Source organism: Chroicocephalus ridibundus, chromosome 1, assembly GCF_963924245.1.
Source record: "Chroicocephalus ridibundus chromosome 1, bChrRid1.1, whole genome shotgun sequence".
NCBI lineage: Eukaryota > Metazoa > Chordata > Aves > Charadriiformes > Laridae > Chroicocephalus > Chroicocephalus ridibundus.
This window is the reverse complement of record NC_086284.1, coordinates 12,501,014-12,522,921: the sequence shown is the minus strand read 5'-3', so window position 1 is coordinate 12,522,921 and position 21,908 is coordinate 12,501,014. Positions and strand designations below refer to the sequence as shown.

Here is a 21,908-nt window from a genome sequence, read left to right as displayed (position 1 = left end):
ACCATACGAGGTGTTTAGGAGCACCTGGCCTCCAGCCACAGCACTCAGAGGGCACGGGAGTCCTATGGGGCCCTTAGGTTTGCAAGCATCATATGGATATCTTACATACTCTGAAGCATCATCCTGTCTTCTTGAGGTGTGCTGAAAGTACAAATTCTGCCATCACCTACAACACTCAAGTGTAGGTGCCTAAATACAGAGCTCACTCCAACTTGAACTTTTACTGCTAGCCGCCTTTCCGTGTATTACAATAATTTTAATGACAAGCTGATCCTAGTAATAAGCTTTGCAGCTGATACTATTCATCACGGGAAGCAGAAGTCATCTTAGCAGATATTTCCTGTCTCAGAGTTCAAGTGCTCTGTTCTACACTAATGAGAGTCTCCTTGGGTAGTCACTGGAAAGAAAGAACTGCCACCCCAGGTACCTAAGACAGATGTACCATATACATACATATACATATATATATATATAAAAAAAAATAGGGTTTTTTCAGACTTACTCTTTCTTGTCAACTTGTTCAAGTCTCCTATGAAATTCAGCAGCAGCCTTTGAGAAGTTCACCACAGCAGAAAAAAGAGGATCTAGAAAAGGAAGGACTTTGTGAGCAACTTGAGTGTATCTGCTGACCCCAATATACCTTTCATTTGCCCAATGAAAAACTACGTTCATTTTCCTGTTATAATTGAATTAATTTTGTTGGTTTTCCATAATTCATTAGTTTCCCTCGTGCAGACTTTAAAGAGCTGCACCACCAGCAGTGATAGGCAAAGACCCTGTGAAATGAGGCCAACAACAAAGCAGAAAGCTTGATAAAGCCTTCACAAGTCCACAACTTCCCTCTGCCTGCCAAGGAAAAGCCTGGCTGGCATCACAAATGGAGATCTCTGCAGTTTGCTTTTTAACAAAGGGGTGCAACGCAGCATTTAGGTATAAAAAGCCCGACTTACGTAAAAAATACCAGTTCTTCCAGCAGGCCGTGGAAGGACAGCGGGATTTCCCTCTTGGAACATTATGCCCTATTCATATCACAACAGAAGGGTGCGATGTGTATATTGAGTAGTATTAGGTGAGGCGTAAAAGACACAACGACCATAGGCCGCGGTGACAGACAAGGCAGACTGAAGTGGACTGCTCGCTCCACTCGTGGGCTAGACCAACAGCACAGGAGGTGTCTCTGCCCGGAGCCTGCCCGCCATCCCACCGGGCTGCTAATCAAACCCCAGGATTTTGCCTGTTATGCCTGATGTCGCGGTTTTACCTCAAACCAGGACACCCGACTAGGTGTGACGCGCCCACAGGCTGGCGGGTACGTCAGTTGTTTTTTCCCGCTCAGTCCCTGGCAGTATGTCCAAGACGTGTGAAATAACTTAGCCAAAGAAGCAGCAGGCCTTTCTTTTAATGACAGTATCAGCTGTGATGACTCTCCTGTGGATGGGTCTATTTAATACAGACCTGGGAAAATTATCAATTTATACAACTATTTTGTAGAGTAAACAAAAGGTGGATGTTATCAGGAGAAGAACTCCTGGCCTTCCCCAAATTCAACTCAATTACAAAGAGAGAAGATTTACAACTTGCACATTTTGCCCACAAGTTTCAGAAAACTTCAGATAAACCAGAGAATCCTCTCGTTGATCGTACAGGAATAAGGGGCATAGGATTAGCTCATCTCCTAAACCCAGTCCTCTGTTGGCAATTATGGCCCTTCACTGTTTATAAATTTATCACCACTGTTTATAAGTTTATCCCCCTATTTGGTGTGACTGGCTTTCTGTTCCCAGGGCTCCTGCTGAAAGCTGTTCTGCAGTCTCATTTGCTCTTCTATTTCTAGCAAGCTTACTTAGTCACCACCAGCCTACACTTGCTTGTTCTTGTATTGATACTTTCGTTTAGTTCACGTAATCAGAGGCACAGATTTCACGTATGTGACCTGTTCAGGGACTGCAGTGAAGACACATCCATGTCCCCTCGTGAGGGTGAGAATTTACGCTTGCCGACAAGGGTGGCAATAGTTGGAAGCTTGCCAGAGGACAGAGTCCTGCCCTGCTGACATCGTGGTTATATCGTGGCAACCGATCGTATTTCAGAAGCAGTAGGAGGAGATTTAAGAGAGAAAAAAAAAAAAAAAAGGTCATCTGAAAACACGTAAGAGAATTTGTGCTCAGGCTCACCAGCTACTCAGTGCTGCCAGCGGTGTTGCTTTCAGAAAATATCACATTTCTTTTTTCCCTGCAAACCTTATTTCCTGCTAGCATATAACTACGAGTACGTATTTCATGAAAAAAGGTTTCCAGCCTTCATTGTTGCAGAGGAACAGATGAAATGTGAATCCAAAGGCAAATAAAAACCTTAATCTATTATATGGAAGGACAATTCTGTGATTTATTCAGGCTTAATGAACTATTTTCTGACATTCAGTGTCGTCAATAGGCAATTCTATGAAAATTCTGAGTGAAATGAATTTTAATTTTCACAGTATTGTAAAATCTACCCATACATTTTAATGCATTCCGATGTAACAGACTAAACAAAAATTAAAAATTGCAGTTTTATTCAAGAAATAATTTAAAACTGATCAGGCATCAGAGAAAAGTCTTTTCAGACTAAAAAATATAGTTTGTGTAAAACTGGTCAAAGTGACACATCTATAAAGTTATTAAGGAGAGAGTTAAGTGATACTTGCAGAGCAAAAAGCTAAAAAAAAGATTGCTTCTAGAATCTAGCAACAAAAAAAAGATGTATTAGTCAGAAGGTAGTTTGGGTAACTTCTAAACATAAATAAGAAAGAAACCCAAATAATAAAAATAAATCATTTAACAGAAATTTTGGTAGATGTTCTACTACTGCAAAAAGAAAGTCCAGACTTGGTGTTTCCTTACGAGTTGTGTTGCAGGAAACACAAGGACGTATGGAAATAAATCCTTGTGTTATGCAAAATCTGAGACCAGATGATCCATCATGCAAAGGGTACTGGGACCAGTGCTGTTTAACATCTTTGTTGGTGACACGGACAGTGGCATTGAGTGCCCCCTCAGCAAGTTTGCCAACGACACCAAGCTGTGTGGCACGGTCGACACCCTGGAGGGAAGGGATGCCATCCAGAGGGACCTGGACAGGCTGGAGAGGTGGGCCCATGCCAACCTCATGAAGTTCAGCCAGGCCAAGTGCAAGGTCCTGCACCTGCCTCGGGGCAATCCCAGGCACAAATACAGGTTGGGCAGAGAATGGCTTGAGAGCAGCCCTGAGAAGAAGGACTTGGGGGTGCTGGTGGACGAGAAGCTCAACATGAGCAGGCAATGCACGCTTGCAGCACAGAAAGCCAACTGCATCCTGGGCTGCATCAAAAGCAGTGTGTCCAGGAGGTCGAGGGAGGCGATTCTCCCCCTCTACTCCACTGTGGTGAGACCCCACCTGGAGTACTGCGTCCAGCTCTGGAGTCCTCAGCACAGGAAGGACATGGACATGTTGGAACAGGTCCAACGGAGGGCCACGAAGATGATCAGAGGGCTGGAGAACCTCTGCTATGAAGAGAGGCTGAGTAAGTTGGGGTTGTTCGGCCTGGAGAAGAGAAGGCTCCAAGGAGACCTTCTAGCAGCCTTCCAGTCCCTAAAGAGGGCCTCCAGGAGGGACTGGGAGGGACGGTGGATGAGGGAGTGTAACGATAGGGCACGGGGTAACGGCCTCAAACTGAAGGAGGGTAGATTTAGATGGGCTCTCAGGAAGAAATTCTTTACTGTGAGGGTGGTGAGGCACTGGCACAGGTTGCCCAGGGAAGTTGTCAGTGGCCCATCCCTGGAAGTGTTCAAGACCAGGCTGGATGAGGCTTCGAGCAGCCTGGTCTAGTGGGAGGTGTCCCTGCCCAGGGCAGGGGGGTTGGAAATGGATGATCTTTAAGGTCCCTTCCAACCCGAACCATTCTGTGATTCTGTGAAAGCTTCCTGTCTTGAGTGGCCTTTTCACAAAAAAGGGTGACTTTTCAAACTAGTCAAGAATTTTTCACCTAAGCCATTACACAAAGTTTTAAACTATTTAGTTTTTCCAAAACGAGGATTTGATTTGAGTTACTTCTAATGCTTCACACCACCCGAAAGCGTACTGCGTCTCCAAAAAGCTAGTTTATGTCTCTAAACCATGGGTGCCTCAGATACCAAGTTAATTAGGACCAACTGAAAATCCTCCTTGGTACGGAAACACAAAAAGATAGAAAGAGAGAAGGAGAGAGAGAGAATGAGAGACAGAGAGAGAGAAAAAGACACAGAGAGAAAGGGAGAGGGAAGGAAGGAAGGAAGGAAGGAAGGAAGGAAGGAAGGAAGGAAGGAAGGAAGGAAGGAAGGAAGGAAGGAAGGAAGGAAGGAAGGAAGGAAGGAAGGAAGGAAGGAAGGAAGGAAGGAAGGAAGGAAGGAAGGAAGGAAGGAAGGAAGGAAGGAAGGAAGGAGAGGGGGAGAGAAAGAAAATTACCGTGGAAGCATTCCTAGCTTGGGATCAAGAGCACTCTGCTGCATCCGACCTGTTTCATTGCAATATGTTCAAGCGCTCAGCAGATGGATGCATTTTTGCAGAAGAGTTAGAGAGGTGCTTCTGTTGCCTACAAGTGGCATCCAGGCACAGAGACAGAGGGTCAGCACGTTTCCCAAGGTCAGATGAAGTCTTTGGCTGAGGAGGAATGGACACCTGTGTCTCCCAAGTTCCAAACAGTTGCCCTCAACGTTTAACTGGTCTTCTTTCTTAAGCAAGAACGTGAGAAGCAGGCTGATACTATCCCTTTGTTCTGCATCTGATTGTGTCCCATTGACTGCTCGTCAGCACTGCAATAACGCCCAAAATTAGTAATACGCATGAAAGTTATTGTAACCCTCTCATCTAGAACCCTCGCATCTATAATGTGTTAAACCCGTGTTATGCTTAGGAAAAAAAAAAAAGAAATAGAGGCTCTTTATTACGACAGGAGAATTGAAACAGGGAAATAAGGAATTCCGTTTCAGAGCTTTAACAGATATATCATGCCCTTGCATAAGTCTCATTAAGGCAGGTAAGAAATACTGTTGTGGCTATTACTCACCAAATGATACTTTGTAGGTTTTCAGCTGTTCTTCATGTTTCTTGGCCAATTTATAAATTCTATTGCTATATCCTTTTAAGGCTTCTCCATAATCTCTACAGTCAAACGGAATGACCTGGGAATCTGCCAGTTCATAAACCAGTTTGGCCCGTAACTGGGCAATTGTAAGCTGTTTCTTGAAGGTGGGGTCATAAAACTTTTCCACTAACTCAAAGGTCTCATACACGGTGTGATAAACAGGATAATTGCTGAATTTGTCTGCTTTCTGAAAAAGAGCAAGCAAATTTGTCAGTGCCCTGTATTCTAACGGCAGTTAAGGGATGTATTGATCACTTAACGACGATGATGTTTTGCACAGTTTCCAAATCAAAAAAGCGATTTGCTACAAAACGCGATTTACTGTCCTTCCATTTTTGTGTGTTTACTTTAGGAAACTGAAGCAGCTCGAATCCATGGACTGTCGCACCAGATTAAGTGAGCAGGCTTCCTTCTCTCTGTCTACACAGACTTGCCTTCAGGTCACTGTACAGAGATTGCCCTCGTTAAAAGTGAAAGCAGTGGGGGTTTGCATAGCAGAAATCCTCCCCGATGGCCCCCCCTCGTGTAGTTATTTCTGAACACAATCAAGGAAGATTTGTACATTAAGGGTCCTATTAATCGTACGGTGGCATGAAGTATACACCTCCAATCAGATTCTATAAATACCTTTCTGTGAACTTGACAGCGTATAGAATATATGCATCACCGAAACGTTTTATTCTCCAAACATTTACGTTTCTTGCTAAATTAAGAAAGGGCACTGATATGCAAACCGGTCAAAGATTCCTTGTAGCTTTATTAATCACGAGAAACTGTTTTTAAAAGATGACGGCTCAGCACTACCAAACGTCTTCAAGCAACGTGGAAGACTTACCCTGTTCTTAGTGTAACGGACTCTGCCCGACGCAATTCCCAGTCGCTGAAAGTAAGCTTCAAAATCACTGCCTGATCCCAGTTTGTTTATTCTACATGTAGGAAAGACCAATCTTAGTGAGACCGCTTACATTACAGTATGGTAGTAACTTATGCAAAATGCAGATTTTTTTCAAAGGAATGGAGGTCACTTCTTCCGGAGGGCACATCAGGGACACTAGTAAGATCAGAGACTAGCTGAGTGGCAAGCTTAATTGTTCTAACTGATTTTATTCACCACGCTAATTCAGTATCCTATATTACTCGGAAGACCTTTCAGAGGTGGCAATCCTGCTTATGACACTGAGCACATTTAAGAAACAGCGTAGGCATCACGCGCAAGTGCCATAAAATTGTATCAGACACGTCTCTCCAATCTTAAAGCGTTCATCATCTATTTCCAGACTAATATGAATTGGGCAGCGATAGATGTAAAGACAGATGCGTTTAGATTACTGTGTCTCCACAGTGGAATCTAAGGCTGATAAATAATTTCCACCGCAGAAGGCACGATTAGCATTTGTTACTTACAAGTAAATATTGCCATCTACTGGGTAGGTATGGCAGGACAGAGGGAAAAGAAAAATAATAAAGACAGACGTAATATTCTAAGTATTTTCAAATATTTATTTAAGTTTTATATTGTTTTACGTTTATATGTCCAGCCTGGTGATTAATTGGTGTTTCTCAGCTAAAGAAGAAAAATAACCCGGCTAAAGTTCTTCTGTTGGTATAAATATATGTAAGGAACTATTCGTATCGACTGAGAAAGATCAGATCTGGTAACTTTTTCAACAGGAGGAAATCTCAGTGAGTCTAACAAATCTGGACCCTCACCTTACCAGGGTCCGAACGGCAGGGCAATACACGCACAACGCTTTGGCCACATCACACAAAGGGGCGGTTCTTTTTTCCCGCACGTGAGTAACGCCACATTTTGAATAAGATTTAGCCCTGTGAGTCACAGGCTCAAACAGCGTTTTGGAGTTTTAACACCTTCAAATATGAAGTTTTAATAGCTTCAGATATAGATTTGTAATGCATTACATTTACATTCATTGTATAACCAAAGAATAAGTATCAAGAGAGCTTTTTAATTACCGCTCTAGGCAGTTTCTTTCAACTAAGCATTTGCTTATCCTAACAATTCTGATATTATCTCATCCAGAGGGTGACTAAACTATATTTCAAACTCTTTCCCCACCCTGGTCTTTTTTGATTGCTTTCCAAATTGCTTTTCTACTAATAAAAGGCCCTTAAAAAGTGTGAGGTTTCATTTTACAGCAGGCATAGATGTCACCATCGTTTAAAAAAAAAAAGTCATAAAATTTTATTTTATTTTACTTTAAAAGATATTGCTATAGAGTCACCTTGTACTAAAAGGTTTTCTATTGCTGTCATCAGTAGCACATCTTGAAAAATTCTGGAGAGTAGCCATGCTATGCTCTGATGAAAATATTGGGAGAGAAAAAACAGATTAACAGCTTACCTGGGATAGCTATCATTGTCGGTTGAAGGATCTTTCTCAAGCCAACTGTCATAAAGAGACTTATTTTCATAACCCTCATCAGGGCTTAAAATCTGGAGAGGAAAACATAATCTCATTGGAAGTACCTCTAACTTAATTCAGTATCAAAGGAGACCTTTACAGCTACCTGCATCATTGTTAATCAACAGCATTGCTGTATGCAGGGAAGTACGCATACACTATTTACATTTGTTATACACATTTATGATTCCCAACCACGAAGAACACCTCGCAGGCACTTGGAACCAACCACAGAAAGTGGGGAAGAGCAGGTTTAAAGCTCAAGGATGCTAGCTGGAGCTCATCAGCTTGGGGGGAGATGGATCCTGCAGATTTCTGGGACTTGCTACCACTCTATTATTGCACTGTGTATGTACACACACCACAGCATATGTAGGATCATAGAATCACAGAATGGTTTGGGTTGGAATGGACCTTAAAGACCACCCAGTTCCAACCCCCCCACCCTCGGTAGGGACACCTCCCACCAGACCAGGTTGCTCAAAGCCCCGTCCAACCTGGCCTTGAACCCCTGCAGGGATGGGGCATCTACAGCTCCTCTGGGCAACCTCGGCCAGTGTCTCACCACCCTCATAGTGAAAAGTTTCTTCCTGATATCCAGTCTAAATCTACCCTCTTCCCGTTTGAAGCCATTACCCCTCATCCTATCACTACATGCCCTTGCAAAAAGTCCCTCCGCAGCTTTCCTGTAGGCCCCCTTTAGGCACTGGAAGGCTGCTATGAGGTCTCCCCGGAGCCTTCTCTTCTCCACGCTGAACAACCCCAACTCTCGCAGTCTGTCCTCACAGGAGAGGTAGCACTATGGAGCTCCTCCAGCAGCCAGGATGCCCCAGCTGTTTTCCTTTCAGCAGGCAAGGGAGATAGCCCTAACCCTGTGGAGGTTTGCCCCACACAGCAGCAATAATCTCTCAACAGGTTAAGCTTGAATTTTGAATGCTTTTTGCTACAGGAAAGGTACAAAAGAATTGTGCTAGAAAGAAGGGTCAAAACTAGCCATTAACTGAATTACAGCGGTGCCAAGGGGACTCAAGCAAGGCTGGAGCACCGCTGTGCAAGACACTATATGTACATATGTAAGTCACAGCCTTACCTTAAAAAATATCAAAAAGCTATGTAACCAGGATGGAAAAGCCATCATACAGCCAGGAGAGCTGTGACTGGGTATAAAATTAGTTGACCAAAGCTCTCAGAAAATCTGTGGCAGAGGTAAAAACAAATGAAGACTCTGGCCCTGTTCTCGCATCCACACTTAAACAACCTTTAATAGTCATGGTTCTTTAAATATAAGATTGGTTACGATATGCAGAGGATTGGGATTTATTTATTTTTTTTTTACAAAATACAAAGCATAAGTGTTCACGTCTAGGTACATCGTCCCGCAGTATTGTCGAGACTTAAATTCTGCTTTGGAAAATATACAGACTCCACATTGAAAATCCAAGGAGCGCTGACCGCTGAGATTCTGTCAGCAGCTAGCAGAAAAATAACAACTTTGTGAAGCTACTGCTTGGCTGCTGTCATTTTCAGGGCACTTTGGTCAAGTTCGAGGGCTAAATTCAAAATGGCACATTAATAAGAGCAAGCTGAACTCTGACATGTGGGAGTAAAAGCACCCCGTGCTCTGGCAGAGACGTTATTCTGACAGCTCCGGTTCAGTAAAACGCATTGGCCGGCTTTTTCCTGCAACAGCGAGAACGTAGTAAAAGGTACAATTCGCCCTGACTTAGATCCAAATCTAGAATCAGCACAGGCTTACTGCTCCCTCAAGGGAAAATGCAGAGTTCTTTAAGTCTAAATACAAAGTAAGAAGTGATGATCAGAAACAGGGGAATTGGAGTTGGACTATTGCAGACACTGGCTGGTGCTGACCAATTGTCTAAAGCCTGGCAGGAGAGCAGGGCCACAAAAGGCTTTCAACAGTTCAGTGTCCCATCTGAGGATCACACTTAAATGCGGCACTCCTCGAAAGATGACATTTCATGTGTACGCTACGGTTTTTTTCGGTGAGAAGTGGCTCACTAAAAAACAAGAAGAGCAAAGGGATCTTGGGATGTTGGGCTTTTCAATGTGAACAGAAATAACTTCCTTTTGGACACGCACAGTCACCCGCATCTGCACTAATGTTCCCTCACATGCCGGGGTTCCTGAATGAAATTCGATCCCATTCAAAAGCCTAACGCAAAGCATAGGGAACATTTCAGTCCCGTTTGCTGTTTCCAAGAATTAACTAGGACTCCTGAGGTGCGCAGGACTCCTCGCTATTCCTGTTCCAGAAACTAACAACCAGCATATGCAAAGACTTAATGGGTTGAGGCTTTGATGTGTACATCTAGCTTCCCAATGTCATCCAAACCCAAATGTATTGCAGTTGAAATAGCAAAACTAAGAATATAATCACTCTGCCTTAGTCCTTCTAGGCCTTAGAGAAATTAGGGTTTTTTTCAGATTAGTGAAAAAGGCACAACTGATTAGCAAAGGCACAGGTTGCAATCTTTGGTGAACTTCATTAGTCTTTGGTTATCTTTATAAGAGGCTGCCTAAAAGCAAGTGGAAAAAAAGAATAAAGAAAATAAAGCAGATGCCTCTGCAAAACAGACCTCCCCTGTTCTGGCTGTTGCTTTAGTTTTTCTCCTTCTTTTGCTAATCCAATTCACTGGAATTTTTAAGGCCTCGGAGAATAAAGATTTTTGAAAACCCTTAAATGGATTTTATTCTGTGATGCTAGAAGCAGTGAGCCAAGTTAAAGACGTGCCACATTTCTACAGGGTCTATCAGTCTTCCGTATACATGCTTCTATGCCAACAAAAATGGTACCCTAGTTAGAAGTGGTCCTTCAGAAAATGCCCTGACTTCTCTCCAAGAGTCCATCAAAGCACCTTTTTCCTTGGGAAAATTCCAACAATCTCTATGAATGATCTTACCGGAAAGATCAAAAGAGCGTCAGTGTTCTAGGGAAAGGTTCACAGCCTGGGATTTATGGATCACTGAAGGTCACTGGTGGCACATCAACGGTGGTAAATGAAGATGGTTTGGGAATGAAAACTACAATGCTGAATCACTGTAAAAATTGAACCATGCTTGTACTTTTCGGAGAGATGAGAGGTGCTCCCAGGTTTAGCCGTAAAAAAAGAGGAAAATACTCCTCTAGAAAAATGTGGCAAGGAGTGTCTCAAATTTATTTAGCAAGACAGCGAAGAAAAATAAGTAAAAAGAAAAAAAAGGATTGCACATGAGATTCTTTGGACAGGGGCAATATGGTAGACTGGGTAAAGTGCTCTTTGAATCTGTACAGAAAGCAGGGAAGAGCAGAGTTATGTTATTGAGTATGTTATTGCAGAATCCTCCTCAATGGAACAACCGAAAAGAAAAAGTATTGGCGGGTTTTGTCTGTAACAGCGGCTTTAAGGAGCTCCAGAAATAGTGAGACTTTTCACTGACAACTCTCTACCATAAAATAATCCCCTTTGCAAATGAAGCTATGAAGAATGTGGATGACTATAATGTACTTTCAGGAGCTTTTGAGCAAGGAAACAGCATGGAGTTATGGAATAGGTGTCATGCTTTCTGTTGTCTATATTATGCTTCTACTGTTAAAAGCTTAAATAACACCGAAGAGGAAAATTTTCAAAAAAGCCACTCTCAAGGACTTCATATGGTACTTTATGGAATTTTTCCACTCAAACCCAGCATTAGTTGAATAGCTGACTTAAGATCAAGAGTGAGGTACTATGTTTACCCCAGGACATTTTTTTACTTTGGTTATCTCTTGCAGAAAAATGGATCCCCAAGTAAGTGGCTTGCTGCAGACAGTAAATTATTTTATCCAGGGCCCTGCAGCATTAGGGGCATAGAAATTTTTATAGGTGGAACAAAATGCCCTTCACTGCGTGAGGTGTCACAGCTAACGTTTGATCAAGCACAGCTTCTTCCCCAGCAAGGAAGAAAAAGTAAGATAAAAAGAGTTGATAAGAAAATAAAATGTAGAAAAGAAAAGAAAAATATGGGAATAGCACAGATAAGCCATCCCAGATTCAAACCATGGCATTTCCAGTGTTAAAAGTAAGTGTACTGCATTGGAAAATAACTCAGGATGAATGCATGGAACAGGATGGGAGACTAATTGCTGGAGTCATCCTACCAAGTGCCGTCACAGTGCAGATTTTTACAGTGGACCAAGTCATAGAATCATAGAATTGTTAGGGTCGGAAGGGACCTTAACGATCATCTAGTTCCGACCCCCCTGCCATGGGCAGGGACAACTCCCACTAGATCAGGTTGCTCAGAGCCCCGTCCAGCCTGGCCTTAAAAACTTCCAGGGATGGGGCTTCCACCACCTCTCTGGGCAACCTGTTCCAGTGTCTCACCACCCTCATGGTGAAGAACCTCTTCCTAACGTCCAGTCTGAATCGACCCATCTCTAGTTTTAATCCATTCCCTTTAGTCCTGCTATTAACCAACATCCTAAAAAGTCCCTCCCAGCTTTCTTGTAAGGCCCCTTAAGATACTGGTAGGCCACTATAAGGTCACGTGGGTTCCCTTAATATCAGGAGGAAAAAATAGTTTGAGAGTTCTGCATGTACAAGAGTAGACAACCACACTTGCCCAAATGAATCTCATCCTAAAGGTACCTATTTCTACTCATTGCCTTTAAAGGCAGCTTATGTTGCTTGTCAGACAGAGATGTCTTCCCCGAATTGAGAAGAACCCAGAGCTAAGGATAGCGACAATGGCTCATGTGAGGTGCCTAATCTGGTTAACTCCTCATATGGCCAATGAAGTTCTATGCTTTAATGGATCACAATCTTTCAGCCTTATGATAATTCATCCTGAGAGGTGAAAGCAAAGGAGACATGATTAGACCACTTGTAATCACGCAAATCCATACACCTGGCCTGTTGAAAAACCCACTCAGTTTTTCAGTATTTATCACAGTATTTCAGGGGCTCAGTGAAACATGAAAGAGATTCAGGGGGAACAGACAGAGAGAAAATGGTAGCTACCCAATGTGAAAATTAATAGATTCTCTTTTGCACATGAAATGGAAATTTAAAATGCAATTTACTTCCTTGAATGTTTATCACTTTAGAGAACTGATCTTGCTCAAGTGTTTTATCATCTTGGTTTAATTATTTATTTTTTTTTACTATATATTACATATAATATTCCACTTATGTCAGTGACATATTTCAACCTTTCTAAGAACACCAAGGAACTGTGAGCCTGGACCGTGTACCACTGACGGGATGTTTTGCTATCGATTTTGGAGCGATCAAGATTCTTCCAGCGCAGCAATAAGATAAATCCAATGTTATTCAATAACCCAATTTTATCCAATAAACTTGCAGTTTTACATTCTTAGAAAGCCACAAATAATAGATACTCTAATTCTGTACCTCTTTTGTCAGATTATACACCAGTTTGTAGAGAAGCGGGGTGCAGTCAACTCTTAATGTGTAGTTACCTGAAAATGAAACAAAGACACGGAAAGCTTTCCTTCACGTACCAGTGGCGTTATCTTCTTAACGGATTAAACCCTGAAGTCCTGTCTTAGGCAAACTTCTTGAGTCCAAGGCAAGAATTTATGTCTACGCCTCAGAATATACACAGAAATAGACTACTTGGTCACATTGTGTAAGCTACTGCTACCGCACGGCAATGATGCATTGGTTCTAGTACGTACACAGTAATGTAATTAAGCCTTCCCACCCATCTAAAATACACCCAACTACCCCTCGTTAGCTACAAGGCATTGTCACTCAGGCGCTCCCTGAAGCTTGTGTTAAACAGAAGGCAACGGTAACATTCTTCTTGTAGTCGGGTGTTAAAGTTAGTGCATCCAGGAGCTGTGCGGGAGGAAAGACGTATTCCCTGCAAGATGTTCTAAGTTTTCCAATGCAGCTGCTTCTTCTCTTACCATAAAGAGTACTTTTTCGATGTTTTTGCAGACTGTATCTGAGCGACAGGCCACCTTCTGAGTAAGACATTTGGCATTTTATATTTCAGGACTAAGTCTCACCCAAACAGGAGGCAACAAAGAAGCAGAGTAACGTTTTCATCTACTGCCTCCTAAGCCTCCCTGTTTACCACCACGCTACGGCTTTTACACTTTACGCCCATGAGGTTTCCACACCCCCTGCAGACTATGTTGAGCTAGGGACGTATCTCATACCGAAATTGTCAGTTACAGCCGCGAGAGCCCCATCGCAAAGAAACTATCACCGCTTTTGAGGCAGGCAGGAGTGTAAAACAGTCTTCTCTATAGACTCCAGCCACCGCACAGCCGCTGGGCGACCCCCCCTGCCCTTAAATACAGACGACACCACAGAGGGGAAGAGGGGTGAGGAGGCTTGGACATAGTAACACATAACCTCTCAGATAACGCTGTTATTGGGCTTTGATATGGCTGTCGATCTCTGGGTCATCCTTTGCACAGTGTGTACTTAGAAAAGGACTGGAATGACAATTACAGAAAACCCCACGGTGATGGAAAAAATACTAGATAATGTTAACAGTGTTTTCAAGGAGAGTCTGTATTTGAGAACTGGAAATTAAAGTCACAAAAAATGCTCAAAAGGAGGAGCCGCTATTTTTCTTTTCATTGCTAAAGGACAACGAATAGAAATAACCTGCTGTCCAAACCGTGGCATAAGAAGTGCTGTGGACAATGTGGAGAATGCCAATAAAATAATTGGCAGAGTGCATGGATGCTATACCTCTACAGGGGATTTTACTGCTCAGTCAGGTGAAAGATGTCCAAGATCCTTAAAACAGTATACTGAATACGGTGTTCTTATCCTTATTACATATTTCTTTTCCAGTGCTTTTACTTTCACATTTTCTTCAATGCATAAAGCACGAGACATGTTTGAATAATCAAGATTTGGAAGAAAATTGTTAAGGCAGCAGCATGTTGGCTGCAAACCAACTCAAAATGTGTGTTACAATCCATGCTGAGAATATGAAGCAGTTGTAAAGCTATTATTGCATTCGTGAGATCTTCTAGGCGTGAAATTCTGCTCTACTTTTTACACAGCATGTAGGCTGCATAATTGAAGGCACAGCGCTAACCCTCCCTACACCTCAACTCCAACTGAGCGTTTAGAAACTGGGTTTGGCTTTTCTTTCCTTCCAGTCCTTTTGTGACAGACAAAATTTTCTGCTGACAGGAATAAAAAGAGTTCTTCAGTATGCCTGTTGATATCCATTTTATCTGTGAACACAGTAAGCCCAAATAAGTCGGGTTTAACATGGGAAGAGCAATGCCCTAAATAACTGAGCTTATGATCCAGCTTCACAGGACTCTACTGACTATTATTTCAGCACAGACAACAGCAAATGTAATAAAGCTCAGTATAATTTAAGGATTTTGTGATTTAGGTCATGGCGTTGGACCCAAAATTCAAAGTCCGGTTTCTAAGCAGCCTTCCTGTATGACAGGTTCTTCTCGTGATCTGAAGGGCATAGTAAACTGGATAATGGTGGACCAGGTTTTTTGTAAAACACTCTTCGTAGAATCATAGAATCATAGAATCGCTGAGGTTGGAAGGGACCTTTAAGATCATCGAGTCCAACCTTTAACCTACCCTGACAAAAGACACTTCTAAACATGTCCCTCAGTGCCCCATCTACCCTTTTTTTAAACACCTCCAGGGATGGTGAATCCACCACCTCCCTGAGCAGCCTATTCCAATGTTTAATAACCCTTTCAGTGAAAAAATGCTTCCTAATATCCAGTCTAAACCTCCCCTGACATAACTTGAACCCGTTTCCTCTTGTCCTGTCACTTCAGCGCTTATTTTTCCAGAGGAGCCTTGCCATAATAGATACGTAACTCCCTCCATAGTCGCCCTGCTTATAGCAATGGACAAAGGTGACCACCCTGGCCCAAAGCACCCAAATGGGTCCCACCCCCACAAAATGTAAGCCTAAGGTCTCCACACAAATGGTCTTAAGATGATAATAAATCAGTGTCCCGAAATATTATCATTCCACCGGGAAAGGAGCTGGAGCTGCAAACAGAACAAGCAGGGGCCTGTCGTATATTCAAACTGTAATCGTAAATTAAAGCTAATGCCGTTAAGAGAGAGTTTAACAATCAGACTGTTCAGTTCATTAGCAGAGAATACTAAACTCCTCCAGAGGAGACATGCTGGACCCCAGACACGTGGGCTGCAGCTCATGGGTGGTGCTCTTTGCAACAAGAACGCAAATGAGAATTTAAATTGTCCTCTCTCTTCACTTAATTCTGTGTTTGCTACACTCACTCTGAACACCACATTATCTATCTTATGTTCGCCATCTCTGGATGCAATAAATAGTAAACAGGGAACTACTAAAATTGACATCTGTGAAGTAAAGCGAGTTTAAAAACAAAAGACACACCTTCTATAGAAGAATCTGTGTTGATGTAAGCAACCGCCCGCTCCTGGAGGACTCTGGCGTTTTCCTGGGGTTGTAAAAGTGTAATTATTACTTTCAATTATTCACATTTTGTCAAGAGTATGTTAAGCGCCCTGTTCTTTACAGCATTACCTTTAAGAACCCAGTCAGGATAAGCAGCACGATGTACCTTGCTAATTATATTAATGTTTGAGGATGGGTCGATGACCCGGGCATATGAAATTCACTCCCGCTTTCTGGGACTGAATTTGTTGCGGAAAACATCTGCAAAACGTTAAGTGCTGCCTGCTGCATCACACGGGAGCAAGATGGAACAGGAAAAGTACTGAACAGCATTGTAACAGGGTAAATTAAGGTTATACGTGTATTTTAACTCTGCAGTTGCAGGGCTTTTTGCACACGCAACATGTGACTGTGGGCTCAGCTCAGCCAGAATTCCTCTTTTATAATCCCTAGTTATTCCTGTGAGTTCCCAGCACTGAACTCAGCTTTAACACCGCTAAACCGAGTGCTGCTGTCATTTCTACACTCCCCCCTTTCAAAAAGGGATGAGTCAAAGCACTGACATTTCCTAGTCTAACAAATTTAACCGACTGTTTTGAGTCAACCAAGCACTGCTTTCATGCTAAATATATACACACGCGCGTTTAATTTTTTTGGAAACGGGTAATTATGTTTGAAATTGGTATTCTAAGCAGTAAGTGGTATTTCAGTAAGTCTTGGCTTTGTGGTAGATATTCTAATTAGGTTAGTAACTGCTATTTGATTCATTCAATTTGTAACCCAACTAATCCTTTGTAAGTCATGTGAACTAAAAACGGGATCGGTAATTGATAACGTCATAAATAAACTGACATCTTTAAAACAAACAGCAGTGGAGATTCTGCAAAAGAATATGAAGGGAGGGAGCAAGCCTGTATATGTACACAGAAGGTCTTGCATATATGCAAAAGCATGTTTGCAACATAAAGGAATTCCTTCCTTTACGAACAACGGAGATTGTCTACGTAACAAAAGGCTGCGGCCACAGTTGCAGAGTCTTTTTGTTGCGCAGAAGACGGTGAATATCATGGGTTAATTCGCCTCAAGATTTAGTCGATGACAGATCTGGCAGCTGGAGAAAACATGAATGCGAGCTGTGAGGAACGTCCCTGGAGAAACCGAATCTAATTTAGGTGTCAAAAAGGAGGAACGCACACCACCAGGATAAAGCAAGAAAACAATAATATAAAAACATTGAGGTTCAAACATGAATTGTTCTCCTGGCTTTCTGATCTAGTACAGCTGCTTTTTCATGAAATATGGAATGAGAGATTACTATATATTAAATTATTAAACCAAAAACATTACAGAACAGCCGTAGCAATATGTGAACAACCCAGACACAAAAAGAACGCCTAATTTATTCATGACTTGCTCAAGAGAAATCGATCTTTTAAGTACCATTGTTTCATATTCCTCATAGTTAAAACCACTGTGTGTTTTTTCTTGACAGCATCTAAATATGTGCACAGATACACAGACAAAGAAATCACAAATAAATTTTTATACACAGTATACTTTTGTTACCGCTGGAGTTCAGGTGGGATGAAACTGAATTGCCAGCTCTTTAAAATCTCTCAGTAAATGATTTAAAAGATAATTTAAATTATGCTTTCTTCATGTAATGTCTTATAAACCAATAATAAGACGCCTACTGCAGGTAGAAGCCGAACAGTTTATGGAAGAAAGAATTAGTGGAAATCCAAAGGAATAGAAATCTTGGCTTTGTTAGCAGCAGAATTACGGAATCCCTTTAGTGTTTGGAAGCACGTTTCTGGTTTTGTTCCCTTCTCTGAAATGTGTCATTTTGCTATGTAATGTTTTGCTTTACTGTAATACATGCCAATAAACTAAAAAAAAAAAATAAAAAATATTAGAATACTTAATTTTATAGATTTTGAAAGCTCTATCCACATATCTAAATATAACCTTGTAAATGAAATTCTGACAGAAGAGCAAGACAACACGTTTCTGTTAAACCATTCAGTACTAATAAATCGACACAGTTCGGCAGAAATGTGTTTCATCAGACAATTTTCCGCCTGCTCTATTTCTAACTTGGATTTTACAGCCAAAGCAATGACACCTCTGGTAAGACCTGTATTTCTTAGCGGGGCTGAACAAAGCCACTTACAGGGTTAAGAACTGACCATTGCCCGACAGGGAAAGGAAGAGAAAGATATTCAGAACCTCACTTCGGAATTTCTCAACATCCGACCATCGGGCAGGAATATAGTCAGAGACCCCACTACAGAATTAATCAATTTTCCTGCCCCTGAGATTCTACAATACTGGAAATTTCACAGGAATTTGGAACTATTCCCTCATAGAATACCTACCCTTTCGTTTGCCCAGGAGGATTAATTTCCACACAAAGGGCTTGGAGTTCTTACGGACCACAGGTACGCAATCCGGACTGTAGTTTACAGAAACTAAGGAATTTCTCAAATAGAAAGTTAGAAAATAAACCAATTCAGGTTATATAAAATGCTATCCTTCTGTTAAATGAAGGGATAGATTTCCACACAGAGATCACCGAGAGACATCAGCTTTGAATCAAGAGTTAGTGCACTTATGCTGTCAAAAGTTACGTAGGCAATTTGTATAAATATATGAGGGCCTCACAGCACCTGAAAGAGTCTCCTGAGCTCCAATTTTATCTTGGAGCTACTGATTGCGTCTAGGAATAGATGCCACTGGGTACTGCAGCTGCCTGCAACAGACTTTCAAGTGTTGCTTTCTTTGCACTGTTTTTTATTTACCTCAGCCCATTCTGTGGAACCCAACAATCCAAATTCTTCTGCGTCCCAGCTAGCAAAAATAATAGTTCGCTTCGGCCTCCAACCTGCAATCACATAGTTAAGCTTGAAAATTCAACTTAAAGTTAGAAAGTTTTGTGAAAAATCACGACGGTTAATTGCAATAACTTTAAAAAAATAGCACCTAATTGATATAGCAGTAAAAAAAAAAAGTCCTCTCTAAACTCCTTAGAGGAAGACATTATTGCAGAGGCATTTCTTCGTAATGCAATATTTTCATTCCACACAACCAAGAGGGTACTATTACACCGATGAGAGACGTGAGGGAATAAATTCAGCCAACGAAGATGCAATGCTACATATGCATCTCTTAATTGAATTTGCATCTCTCATAATGAGAAATACAACTTTCCGCGGAGGTGAAAAGTTAAATCAACACAACTGCTTGTGCTGGGAACACTCAACGCAGTTCTACAAAGCTGCTGTTTTCCTTATCCATCATTTTATGTCTGCGATAAGTAAGTTACCTTCCATCTTCATTTTACCAAAACTCCGTACAACCTCCTGCAGAACAGCTGCACCCGTAGTTGGATCGATACCGCCAAATACCCAGGAGTCTCTATGGCCCCCTAAAATAATGTATCTGTCTGGAAACAAATACACAACGTCAAGCCTTAATCAAAAAAGCATTTAGGTTACCTGTATTTCATTTGATTGCATCCCTACTTCTTTCAAACGAAATACGAAGTTTGATACCAGTGCTACAAATTTACTCTTTAAAGTAATCTGCAAGTATATACATAAAGCCAATACATATTTTATATACCTTTTTCCACTTAAGAAGTTTTTCGTGTACACGCCCTGCTACTGAGTATCAGCAATAGTATGTTGAGGTCCCAAATCATCCCTAGTTTTCTGTACTTCGCATTGTGTTCATTTTTGCAGAGGCAAAATGTCTGAATGATGTAATGCAATCTGAGAAACCTACTGTAAAATGATAGGCCTTATAAAAAAATTCCCTGACATCTGTCATTCCAGCATTTACATTCAAATATATTCTTGGGAATGACAACGAAAAACAGTGTGTTGGGAGGGACAGGACAACTATTAAAGTTTTCTCAGGTTCGTTATGATCTGGCTATCTAAAAAACTTGAAGCTTCTTGCAACATGAGAACAATTTACCAAACACAAAATAAAGAAGGAATTAAAAGCCACAAGCACTCACTGCTCACCCGGTTCCACAGCTCCTCTGAGGATGCCAATGATGTTGTAAATTCGTGTTATTTTATTGCTTGTATGAACATGCATTCTGACTTTTCTGAAAGGCAAAGCAGTATAGAGTAACCATTTCTGACTGAGAAGGCACTAAGAAGTCAATGCAATGGCTTGTAAGGCAGAACGTTTGTGCTTCTCTTCTGCTTTGTGTGTCCAGCACCGATCGTGCTGTATCAGTGTCCCATTGTTCACTTCAGGTTAACCTGCTGACAGAAAGACGCCGTAGAAACAACAACCCTATGAAGTGGGACGGTCTATAAACTTTCAAACGTTTACAGAATTTATTGTACTGTTTTTATGGCAGCCAATAGGATAATTGTGTATTAGAGGAGTAAGCTGAAAAGCATATATGGTAATGAATTTTGACCGAAATTATAATTGTGGATATATGTACTTTTATAAAGAATACACTTTGGTTTCATAGCACAATTCCGTGTTATAAGATAGAACTTGGAGAGAAGGTCGTTAGAAATATTCATCCAGGAATAAACTGAAATCTCTGTTTAGGACCCCAGATCTAAGTGATCAAGATTTGCCAATCCTCCATCCCCCTCCCTCCTCCCCGCCCCAGTAAAACCCACTTTTGAAGTTTTATAAAAAGGAAGGAAATTCGGGTATTAGGAGAGCTAAAAATAATGTAGTATTCAGCCCATCTTAACCCGTAGAAGAAACAAAGCCTCAAGTAATGCTTTTTTTCGTGTCTGGCAAAACACCAGGAGTTTCACATTTGAAGTTATCTTTTCAGCAGCAAATCTGCATAGCTGTCAAAATCCAAACCTACTTCAGGACAGCTGCTGGATCTTTGCCCAGACAACAACTGACACCAGTGCCTTGGGCATCCATATACTTGCACGCTTCCCATGTGCAAGTGACTTTCTACCTAGACTCAAAAGGCTCGTTTTTATACGGAGCTACTCTGAGAAGGAAGTACACGTAGGATTAGCCCTGTTGTCCTATCAAGCAGGAACACCTTAAAAAGTGCATTCAGAAATATTTCCCGTGTATGCGTCTCGTGGATGAATCATGTTGTTTCTTTTCTCACTGTTGCTCTTCGAGACATTCCAAATAGCACCCCGCTTATGTCAAATATGCTTTCTTATTTATTTATTCTTACTTCATTCATTTTCAGCTAGTGTTAAAGCAGAGCAGAAAAGAATAATGACCACTGAAGTCTCTATAAAATTATGTATTCAGACAGACTCTTGCAGGAGGTGGAGCAGTGATAATGACACACCATTTTTACACACTGTTCATCGTGGTCTGCTACCAGTCCTCATAGAACAATACCTCAAGTAAACTGAAAATATTTTTGTGTGGAAAAAGTGACGGAAAAGTGATCTTTAGCTTTATCTATCACAGCTTATCAGTTATAGACAAGGAAGGATGCTGTGACAGTCCCTGACGTCCAGTCAAACCCCCGATTGCCAGGTGCAATTGTTACGTGGCTTGGTCTGCAGGAGAGTAACTCCGTTAGTGCTGGAGACCCGGGCAGTTGTATTTCTCTGTTAGGGCTGACGAATGTAAACCACCAACACGGTATCGCTAATCCAACTGCTCAAAGGCCCGCTCCTCCCAAGCAAATCGGGAAGATATATGTCCCTGGGGCTCTTCCGTGCTGTTATTGTGCAGGGCTTTCAACCATGGGGCCTACCAGCTTCCGAGAACAGCTGATGGGCTCCCAAATCATCGCCACACTTCACAGCTCTAAGTTCACAGAAACCCTGGGAGGCTTCCAGTGGAAAGGGAAACACGCATAGAAGAGAACTACTGAATTATTAGCACTTCTGTGTTTGACTGCTACAGGCTCCCCTTTCCTATTGTCCCCTTGGTCATCAGAAACAGCAGAGAAAAGACCAAAGCGGGAAGTGA

At 41.8% G+C, this 21,908-nt stretch overlaps 1 protein-coding gene across 3 annotated transcripts in view; it reads right to left on the bottom strand.

The window, feature by feature from the left end:
* LOC134513006 (N-acetylated-alpha-linked acidic dipeptidase 2-like) overlaps positions 1 to 21,908 on the bottom strand; it is a 37,822-nt gene that overhangs the window by 3,663 nt on the left and 12,251 nt on the right. The window contains exons 9-18 of one of the 3 annotated variants that reach the window (XM_063328996.1): positions 19,997 to 20,082; positions 19,291 to 19,410; positions 18,767 to 18,849; positions 15,945 to 16,008; positions 12,956 to 13,023; positions 7,503 to 7,594; positions 5,976 to 6,066; positions 5,063 to 5,327; positions 951 to 1,019; positions 503 to 584 (exon numbers count right to left, since the gene is read on the bottom strand). In XM_063328996.1, the coding sequence (XP_063185066.1) occupies positions 503 to 584; positions 951 to 1,019; positions 5,063 to 5,327; positions 5,976 to 6,066; positions 7,503 to 7,594; positions 12,956 to 13,023; positions 15,945 to 16,008; positions 18,767 to 18,849; positions 19,291 to 19,410; positions 19,997 to 20,082 (1,020 nt within the window). Of the gene's footprint in view, positions 1 to 502; positions 585 to 950; positions 1,020 to 4,443; positions 4,809 to 5,062; positions 5,328 to 5,975; positions 6,067 to 7,502; positions 7,595 to 12,955; positions 13,024 to 15,944; positions 16,009 to 18,766; positions 18,850 to 19,290; positions 19,411 to 19,996; positions 20,083 to 21,908 lie in introns of those variants that run through there. The other 2 variants (XM_063329006.1, XM_063329016.1) reach the window with 2 other exon arrangements.